Below are 10,451 nucleotides of genomic sequence, written 5' to 3' on the forward strand. Positions count from 1 at the left end.
CCGTGATATGAGGCCAGTCTTCAGATTAGGAGCGTGCACATGCTCACTAGCACACTCGGCATGCTCCTGCACACACGCTCTCACATACTGCTGATAGCTCGGTTCACAACCTTCTGACAGTCATCGCTCCCTGTAGGGATTCCCACCCATCTCTGTTGACTGGAGGGACAGGCAGGGAAGGGGTGGGCACAGTTTGCTCTAAAGAGGCAGAGTCCTCTGTCAATCAGACGGGCGGGTGGATCCAGACTGCTGTGTGGCTCTGCACAGTCAGCATATAGCAGGCAATAGCCTGCTATATGCTGAGTTTTTGGTCACAGGAGGACATTAGTAAATGTCCTCCTGTGACCCAAAGCTCTGCATACAGCTTTAGGCTACAGCAGCCGTAGGCTAGAGTATGACCGTACTTCTCTTTAGGGTCACAGGAGGGTATTAGTAAGCCGTTGGTTGGAGTATGACCGTACTTCTCTTTAGGGTCACAGGAGGGTATTAGTAAGCCGTAGGCTAGAGTATGGCCGTAGTTCTCTTTAGGGTCACAGGAGGGTATTAGTAAGCCGTAGGCTAGAGTATGGCCGTAGTTCTCTTTAGGGTCACAGGACATTAGTAAATGTGACCCTAAGGAGAACTACAGCCACACTCAAAGCACAGTCTCGGCACCCCTGCAGCTTTCATTAAATGACACCTGGTTATCCTGCCATGAAGATCCTCATTCTGGCACTTCCTGTTAGGTTGACTGTTATTTTCCATAGTTGTCACCCTATCCCACATCTCCCAGTGCAGATTATAAGTGGTTATGCTGATGGATATTGAACAGGCATGACAGTTCACCATTGTCACTATCAGGAAGCTGGTTCAAAATAGGTGTGCAGCTGAGTTTTAAACTATTAAATGTATATAGGAAGTGTCGTCTGAAACAGACCACAGGAGATAAGACAAATTTTTAATTAAAAAGTGTATTTCTAGGGATGAATTTACTAAAATAGAGGCAGCTGTACATGGCAACCAATCAGCTTCTATCTTCAGCTTTCAGGTAATCTTTGAAAATGAACGCTGGAAGTTGATTGGTTGTCATGCACAGTAGCTCCAGGTTCTGTCTGCTGTAGTTTTAGTAAATTCCCCTCGTTGTTTTCGCACAATAAATGTCATCCTGTTGGGGTTTTATCATTTCTGAACTCTTCTGTTCTCATCGCAGGGCTACCACACTTTCCAATGCAGTCTCATCGCTCGCGAGCACAGGCCTCTCCCTCACCAGAGTGGATGAAAGGGAAAAGCAGGCAGCGCTTGAGGAAGAACAGGCTCGATTGAAAGCTTTAAAGGTGATTTCTGAAGTATGCAATTACGTTTCTATTCATAACAATATACTCGTGAAATTGCAGCAATTTTCTTGTTGGCAAATGTAATCCGTTTGTGTGTTTTTCTGGCATAACTGCTTATTGTGGATGTCTCGATTTCCTTCAAGGAGCAGCGTCTAAAGGAGCTTTCCAAAAAACCTCACAACGCCTCTACGACTGCCTCCTCCCCCGTGTCCTCCTCAGCAGGCAGTATAAACACCACTGCCGCCATTGACCTGTTTGCAACACCAGGTTCATTAAACAGGTATAGGATTAATTCATTGATGTTGTGCAAATATTGAAAATATAATAAACTGTACCAAGGTTGCTTTACTATTACCATACCATTGCCCAGGCTGTACGTGGCGATATATATTTTACTCAGACGACAATATTGCAGCACACGGTTCCTGAGTAGCACCAGCCCCACAGTTCCGTACATTTGTACCCCATTGGGCACAGTCTCCCTTCATGGCCGCTGTAGAGCAGTGAGAATGAGATTCCTCTACTCGATCCTTCATTTGAAAATAAAAGTAGATGGCCAAAGAATGAAACAAACAAAACATTTTTTATTAATGAGGTTTTAAGTTTTGAAGTACAAATAACACAACCAACAGAAAAAAAAACCCAAACCTAACACACCCACCTCCCCTACAGAACTATAAGCAAATTCCATTGATACCGTTGGCATATTGAGGAACCAAATAAAATGAGCTAAGTTGACGCCATTAATAACCATAAATCCAGGAATTGAAATCAAAATTTGAGGCTAGGGATGTACCGATACTGAGTATTTGGGCAAGTACTCATGCTCGTCCAAATGCTCTGATACTTACCTCCGATACCAGAACTTCTGGTCAGAGGGAGATCTCCCTCTGACCAGCACTGCCAAGGGAGCATGGAGCCGGCTTCCTGATTGGCTAGGAAGCCAGCTTCACGTGTTCAGGAAGCCTAGCGGCACCTCATGACTCGCCGCTCGGCTTCCTGATTGGTCAGGCAGCCTCTGAAGCCGCTGTTGTTTTGCTAAAACACCGGCAATCAGGAAGCTGGACGATGGGTCTTTATCCGCCGCCCGACTACCTGATAATCGGGGCACAATGCACCGATACTCGGTATTGGAGAGTATCGAAAAAATAATCAGTACTCATACTCGATACCGAATAACCGGTATCAGTGCATCCACCCACCTCCCCTACAGAACCATAAGCAAATTGCATTGACACCGTTTGTATATCGGGGAACCAAATAAAATGAGCTCAGTTGACGCCATTTAATAACCATAACTACAGGAATTGAAATAAAAATCAATATACCATCTGTAGGTAGATAGCACTGGATTATAAAATGTTTATAAGCCAGAGGCATTATCTCTCTATCCATCCTACTCATCATTTATCCAGCCATCCTTCCTTCCTTGTCAATTATCAAATCATTTCTACATCCTTCTCATTCCATCATATCTGTGAATTTTCTCATTTATGCAGGTCATGGTATATCTGTAAAAAATAAGTCAAGGCAACTGGACTTGCTGTATTTTTCTTGAAGACGTTTCACTTGTCATTCAACCAGCTTTCTCAATTCAGAACGACTTGTACAAGAATTCTCTGGGAATAAAAAAAAAAAGAAAATGTTTGTACAAATCATTCTGAATTGAGAAAGCTGGTCGGATGTCCAGTGAAACTTCTTCAAGAATCAGTTGCCTTGACTTATTTTTTACAGATATTCATCATTACTATTATATTATCACCCACTGAGCTAGACCTAGATCATGTACTTCAGAGTAGGCGGAACCTCCCTTTCAAGTAGGACAGAGTTCAAGCTTTAGTCCCAGGGCCGCCACACAACTACATTGCAAGATTGGAGAGGGAGGTGGCAGGTAGAGGGTGGATCACCAACCATTCCACACCTTAAAGTATTTTTGAGGGCACTGTCATGGTTGAAAAGTAATTTTTTTACCTAGATAAATTAGAGTTAACATGAGATGTCCAAAGTTAGAATGTAGGTGGGTTGGGGAGAGCCACCTTTTGTGCAATTTTTTTGAGCCACAAATAGGATTAGGTTGATGGAGTTCCTCATCTCATATACCTGGCGGACATATTTTGTGGTCTAGGTCAATGTTTACTTGAAGGATTCTGGAAATTACCAATGCATTTTCCCTCTAGTATATAAACAGCTTGGAGCATCTCCATAACATATTGATTAGGTAACCTGGAATGCAGTCTCACTTAGGTTCAAAAGGTTCATTTGGAGTACTTTTATCCTATATGTAATCTCCTCTATCTCACGGGTAACTGAGATCTTTGTAGAGGGTAAGTTCACTTTAACTAAGAACTCCCTAGCAGCCCGATCTAAACTAAATTTACTTAGAAGCCCTTCTCAGCACCACCGTCAGCTCAGCATGACAACCCCGGCCTCCTCTGATGGTTTAACTACTCCAGTCCTTAGTCTTCTTCATCACTGGTTGTGCCTGTGCACTGCTCACCCATAGATTTAAATAGGGTTGTCCTCTGAGCCTGTCCAATCTTAATGTAATCACTAAATTTTGGGGTTTAATAAGGAGTTGCGCTAATATTGCGCAACATAAAAATTTTCAACTACCACCATTTTATTCTATAGGGTCTTGGCATTCAGAAAATATATAATGTTGGGGGGTTTTACGTCATTTTCAGGCCTAAAATGTGGAATATAACATGGGTGCAAAAATGGAAAAAAGGGCCTCAGTCATGAAGGGGTTAAGGTACTTGACCACGAACGTCTATAGCAGGGGTAGGCAAACTCTGGCCCTCCAGATGTAATGCCACATGGGGTTTGTAGTGGCAACACAAGACACTGCCAGCCGCAGACATGACTCCCAGAGCCAGATGCATGATGGGGAATTTGTAGTTTCTCCACAGCTGGAGAGCCGGAGTTTGCCTACCCCTGATCTATAGTATTGAACTGTTCTTGTGGTCATGTGATCAGGTGTGCTGTTACAGGCTGTCACAGAGATCAAAGTCTGCAGGAACTCCATGATCTGTGTTTGAACTCCTGTTGCTGAAAATGCTCAGCTTGGTTTCTGCTTAACCCCTTTGTAACATAGCTTTTTTAAGTCCACACGAAAAAAATGCCTCTTTCCATGAAAACATGAAGTTAAATTTCAACAGAGAAGTTGGAATACGTAGCTGTGTGTTCCTAATTCTCAGGCCTCTCAGGCCTGATAGCATTATTGTCAAGTAACTGATGCGTACTAGTGATGCTGAATTTGGTCTGGACATCTGAGCTTTAAAAAACGTGGTCACTGTGCCTCACTGACAGCACTTTGCGTGGAGGAGCATAGTTGTGACCCTAGGGCAGATGGTGTTAGGATTAGGACTACAGAACATTATTATTATTATTATTATTACATAGTATGTATATAGCGCCAACATTTTGCGCAGCGCTTTACAATATAAGGAAGACATTACAATCACAATACAATTCAAGACAAGATGGTAAGGAGGGCCCTGCCCCTGAGGGCTTACAGTCTAAAAGGGGAGGGGGAAGTGATACATGAGGAGGTAGCTGTGTGGGGATGAATTGTTTGAATACATCTCCACCTTAATCCTTCTGTAGTTCAGAGAGGACCCGTGCAGACTGATAACACGGTTTCAGGTAACTACCAAATCCACAGGAAGTTTCAAGTTCACTAGATTTCTGGCAGGAGCCACCGATTTGCTTGTCAAACTGATATAACGAAACCCTTTCCGTGTTAGTTTGCATACACTCAACTAATTCTTGCTGAAGGTTACCTGTAAATGCGCTATTACCAAATGAAGACATTGTATTACTTTTATACTTCACATCACAATGACAGATGAAGATTGGAGTGTGTCCCCACACCAAATCCAGCAAAACAAATTGCATGCACTCAAATCAATTTATAAATTGCTTTTAAAGTAAGGTGCACGTGGGAGGGCTTTACACAATATTAGGGATGTACCGATACTAGTATCAATGCCGAGTATTTGGGCGAGTACTGGTACTCACCCAAATGCTCTGATGCCTCGCCCGATACTTCGGTATCAGGAAGCCGGCTCCATGCTTTCTTGTCAATTAGTGACGAGAAGCATGGAGTCGGCTTCCCTGCTAATTGGGAAGCCATGTGGCGAGTCCTTACACACCTCCCGGCTAAGCAGCAAGTCATAACTCACTTTTAAAGCAGAGTGCACATGGAAGGGATTTACAGAGTACAAAAGCAAACATTTACCAGCACACTTGCCAGCCTGCAATCAAATTACTCCGTCTAATAGGGTTAAAAATAGAGGTTTTAGTTGCACAGCTGTGCCTTTAAAAGAGAACTATGGGGTCAGGGCTTTTCCCCATAGTTCTCATAAGGGGGAACGGGAGGACACAAACTAGCTTCCTCCCGTCACCCAAAGCTCAGTATACCGCAAGCTACGGACGGATCCCGACATTACGGTCGATCCACCCAGCTGCGTGATTGACAGCTGGCTCTGTCTATCTGGAGGCAGAGCCCGCTGTACCCTTCCCCGTCCGTTCCGCCAGTCAGTGCTGGAGGATCGGAGCGGGGAGGGGGGAATCCCTGCAAGGAGCCGTGAGTGACAGTCATGGCTCTCTACAGGGATAGATCGACAAGTGAGAGAGCGACGGTATGTGTTCGCTCACTTCCCAATCTATTGAGCCGACCTGTGACAGTTTCATTGTCACACGTCGGCTAGAACTATGAGGATGAGTGATTTTCAGTCACCTCATAGTTCTCCTTTAAGGAGGAATAGTCTGCCTCCTTGTGAATCTGCATGCAATGCATAATTTGCTATGTATGCTTCAATATGGAGGCTCTCGTAGATTAGAGTTAGGACCACACTACACAGAGGGGCCTTGACGAGGCAGTGTGGTTTCCACATATTTTGCAAAAGTTGTGCAGCTAAAACCTCTGTTTTTAACCCTAATTGTTAGTGTAATTTGTTTGCTGGCTGGTGAGTGTGCTGGGAAACTTTTGTACTGTGCATCACACCTTCCGTGTGCACCTTACTTTAGAAGCTAGTTAAAAATGCGTATATCTGCCATTTGTTTCACTGCAGTCACATGATCAGGACCGTGCTCTCAGTACAGAGCACCGGGCCAACTTACGAGTATATATTTACATCTGGCAGTAAGGGGTTTAAAATACTTTTTTTTTTCTGTGGTGACAGGGTCTCTTCATTCATCTTTGGAGAGACTTGTACAGTTTGCACATGTATAATTAGCACGCTGTTCTCTGCCTCGTGACGCAGCTTGTCATTTTCCTGTTTGTTGGTATTTATGTAAATTAATGTTTTGGATTCTGTCATCCCTCCCGGAGAACAGGTCACCTTTTTTTTTTAAACAGACTGTAGGAGTTTGCGTGGCACGGGTGAAGTATTTGTGTGGGCTGCGTCTAATCGCTCAGACATAACATAACACTCCTTGTACTTTTCTCTCCTCAGCACTTCCAAGCTGCCAAATGACTTGCTTGACATGCAGCCAAGTTTCCAGCCAGCTGTGCATCCGCTGAGCGCCGTGCCACAAGTAGCGAGTACATGGGGAGGTAAGGAGCGTGTCTACATTTTTACTGCCGGCAGGATTTTTCCTGAGCCTGGAACATGCTGTATTATTCACTGGAGTGTTACGTGGCTTCAGGCAGGGGGATGGCGCTTAGCACTGTAAATCCTGTTTAATTTTTCCAGAATGAGATATAAAGGGATGTTTCCAACTCAGCTGTTAGCGTGACTGTAAAAAGAACCGTAAATTTATGAGTACAGCAAGGGAACTGAATAATTTCTGTGACAAGTCGCATAAGCAGAGTAAATTAGAGAGTATGTTCGGGTCTCTCGGGAAAGTGACTCTGAAGGGACTCGAACCCTTAATAGTGGGCCTCGAACCCACGCCTCCTGATACGACTTAGCTCGTTAAGCTTTCCCGGGATTCGATCGTGCTGCCAGCTTCAGACAAGTACTTGGGAATATAGAGTCGCACCAAATTGTGTATTCAAAGACTTATTGTTAAAATAAATGGTTATATGTGAAACTAAAAGGGCGATGACGGAGCATAAACAAATTAGGGCCGGTGCACACCTAGGCGACACCTCACCGTGTGGCAATCGTGCACGATTTCCTGCGGATTGCCGTGCGGTCAGGATTTGCCAAGGTGTGAACCGATCGTGCTGTGGGTGCCATTATTTTTTAATGGCACCCCAGTCAAGCCAGGCAGATTGCGCCGTTTCCTGCCGCGATTCCGCCCGTGCTTCTGAACACAATAGCGGCAAAAACAGCCGCTCGTCGATTCCGCCCGTGCTCTCGAACACAATGGCGGCAAAAACAGCCGCTCGTTGTGTATCACAAAAAAGGGTACATGTACCTTTTTTTTCTGCGATTGTCACGCGGTTGTCACCCCATTGAAATCAACGGGGCCGCGTTGCAATCGCTGCCTGCATTGTGCAGGACCGTGCGAACCTGGGACGTGGAGGTCTGCACCGTGCCTTCGAATCATGCACGTATACAAATCTAGTCATGATATAAGAATCATGAGACAACCTGGGGGGGGCGGGGGATTTGTAAAGTAGACAGAGATGAGAGATGCAATTTGCAAAGACTTAGCATTTTGGAGACATCTCAAACTGGTTTCTGTGGAATATACTGAAGAACACAATTTTGCTTGCTCAGACATTTAACTATGTATAACCCAGAAACATGCCAATCAAATAAGAGAATATGAGAGAATTTGTATATATATTTATCTTGGGCTTTTGGACACCAGCTTCTCATAAATAAATGTCAGAATAAGAACACTTGTAAGTGGGACTTACAATTCAGATTTGTAAAGGCATATTTGTCCTTAAACAACATTTTTCAACAATTCATTTCCCACTGAAAAGGGGAGCTTTCACATTAGTACATCAATGTAGACCAGGGGTACAAGTCCTGACGGCAAGACTGATGGCCCACCCCCACAAGCAGAAGACCTTGTCCCATGGATAAATGCAGTGCTAACAGCAATCTGATACCCAAGTAACAAAGGCTATATTGACCTTCCACATAAGCAGCTTGACAGTGCAAAGTATGGCTATGAGGAGACTTGGAGCAATCCACGAAGCCTTCATGGTCTCAATCCATCTATTTAGACCATATGGGGCAATCACAGGGTAATGTGTGAATAGCAGGCATGATCTTGTAGGAGTGGTGCTAAAGAGCAATAAGGAAAGAGAAGCACCTAGAGGTAGAGGAGGGGAAGTTTGTATCTGTGGCTAGATAATAGGAAGAGCAGACTCCTAATTTGCCATAATCTCAGAATAACAGATTGGACGTTATGAAGCCATGACGCGATGACTGTGACCAGATCTGTATGGGACTGAAAAAGCAGACAGGAGCAGGAAAAGAGATTTCCCCTAATTCCCTATAAATCTGCTCATAGCCTGGGAAGATGGAGTTATCCAAACTATGGGGAAGAGTTAGGATAGGCTTTCCAAGAAATAGCAAAACTTTATTCTGCTGGAACCTAATAAGATTATGGAGGAATTTCTCTTGATGTATTGCCGTTTTATAATGTAACTGTGTTCCCATTCCTATTTTTTGTAGGTGCTTTTAGATTTTTTTTTTTTTTTTGTACGCCTAGATGTTCCCTCTGGGTTTAACCGAGCGTTGAATTGTCTAAAGCCTAGTTGAAGCCATGTATTTTATCATTGTTAGGCATTCAGGCTGCAAATTATATAAAGTGTTATTTTTTTTCAATGCATTAAAATTGTTTTACTACAATGTCAAGCTGCCCTGTGTCAGCAGCATGCTGAACATCTGGACCATTGTTATAACAGAGCACAGCTCTGGATCCCAGCGGTCTGACACTCCCCTGCACAGTACTCCCATCAATGCTCAAAGGGTAGGGTATTGATTGGAGCACTGTGCATACATGGTTTCATATGAGCTTCAAATGGATTCCCGTACAAAGAATCCCTTAAGGGCCGGTTCACACTACAAAGTCTAGAGCATTCGGCCACTGGAACGCAAGGAGGCGTGACGGTCCATTAAAGTCAATGGTCCTGCAGTGCGATCACCCGAACGAGTGGCACATTAGTGCCTGCATTCCGGTCCAGTGCGATCTGCAAAAATAGTGCTTGCACTGTGCCACACGTTCGGGTGCAGGCGATCGCACTGTGGGGCGTGGCTGGGGTGCCTTTGATTTCAATGCACTGCCACGCCCCCTCCTGCCCCTGACGCAGGGAGCCTGCTGGCTTGCATTCCAAAGGCAGAACGCACTGGAATGCAGACTTTGTGTTGAGAACTGGCCCGAACTGCTTGAGATACTTTTGTGAGGTCATGCATAGGAAGCCTACTCCTATAAACAGTGTTGGATAACAGAAGTCCCACCATTCAGGCCAATTGACTCATGTGAAATTGTGTTTTATAGTCAGATCACAGTTCCAGGTTTTGCCAGCCGGTGACTGCTTGTGAAATTTGGAATCACTGTTATTTTGGGAAGGGATGTACACAGTGGGATCCAAAACGCATAGGAAGGGGTGGCGGTGAGGTGTACACAACGGGGTCCAAAACGCATAGGAAGGGGTGTCGGTGAGGTGTACACAACGGGGTCCAAAACACATAGGAAGGGGTGTCGGTGAGGTGTACACAACGGGGTCCAAAACACATGAGAGTTTATCTCTTACTCTTGTTTGCTTTACTTTAGGATGTCTTATTTTTGTCTTTTTTGGTTCTCTTCTGCTTCCTTGTAGCTGTGTTTTTCATCTCTTGTGTATCTGTCGATTTAACACTGTTCACTGAATTGTCCTGTAGATGCGATTTAGCATGTACGTCTCTTTCTAACCAGCTATATTGTATGTGCTCTTTTCTCTCTGCTGTCCTGTCCTGTCCTGTGAATTGGGAGTGCAGATCCATTCTCTTCTGAAGCTGGCGATGAGACCATCTCAAACCTAAATCCTTTCCTAAGTAAACCTAGTGATGGTGCCCACCTACCGGGTATAAGCACTGACACTGCCAGCTTCACAGCTAAGACTCCTAACCATGACATATTTATTGGTAAAGTACCTTTTCAGTCAAATCTACATCTGCTCAATAGTTTCAGTTGCATTCACAGTCTTTCCTTCTCTTTTTGATGCGGTGTGGGGGGTGAACCTTG

General features: G+C 44.4%; 1 protein-coding gene across 5 annotated transcripts in view; it reads left to right on the plus strand.

Moving 5' to 3' along the window:
- Nucleotides 1–10,451, plus strand: part of PICALM (phosphatidylinositol binding clathrin assembly protein) — a 97,210-nt gene that overhangs the window by 49,948 nt on the left and 36,811 nt on the right. For all 5 annotated transcript variants that reach the window (XM_018553262.1, XM_018553264.1, XM_018553263.1 and 2 more), the window contains exons 10-13: nucleotides 1,190–1,313; nucleotides 1,457–1,593; nucleotides 6,773–6,873; nucleotides 10,205–10,351. In XM_018553262.1, coding sequence (XP_018408764.1) covers nucleotides 1,190–1,313; nucleotides 1,457–1,593; nucleotides 6,773–6,873; nucleotides 10,205–10,351 — 509 coding nt within the window. The remainder of the gene's footprint in view (nucleotides 1–1,189; nucleotides 1,314–1,456; nucleotides 1,594–6,772; nucleotides 6,874–10,204; nucleotides 10,352–10,451) is intronic.

The sequence above is a fragment of the Nanorana parkeri genome, unplaced genomic scaffold (genome assembly GCF_000935625.1).
Source record: "Nanorana parkeri isolate BGI_ZX_2015 unplaced genomic scaffold, ASM93562v1 scaffold114, whole genome shotgun sequence".
Classification (NCBI taxonomy): Eukaryota; Metazoa; Chordata; class Amphibia; order Anura; family Dicroglossidae; genus Nanorana; species Nanorana parkeri.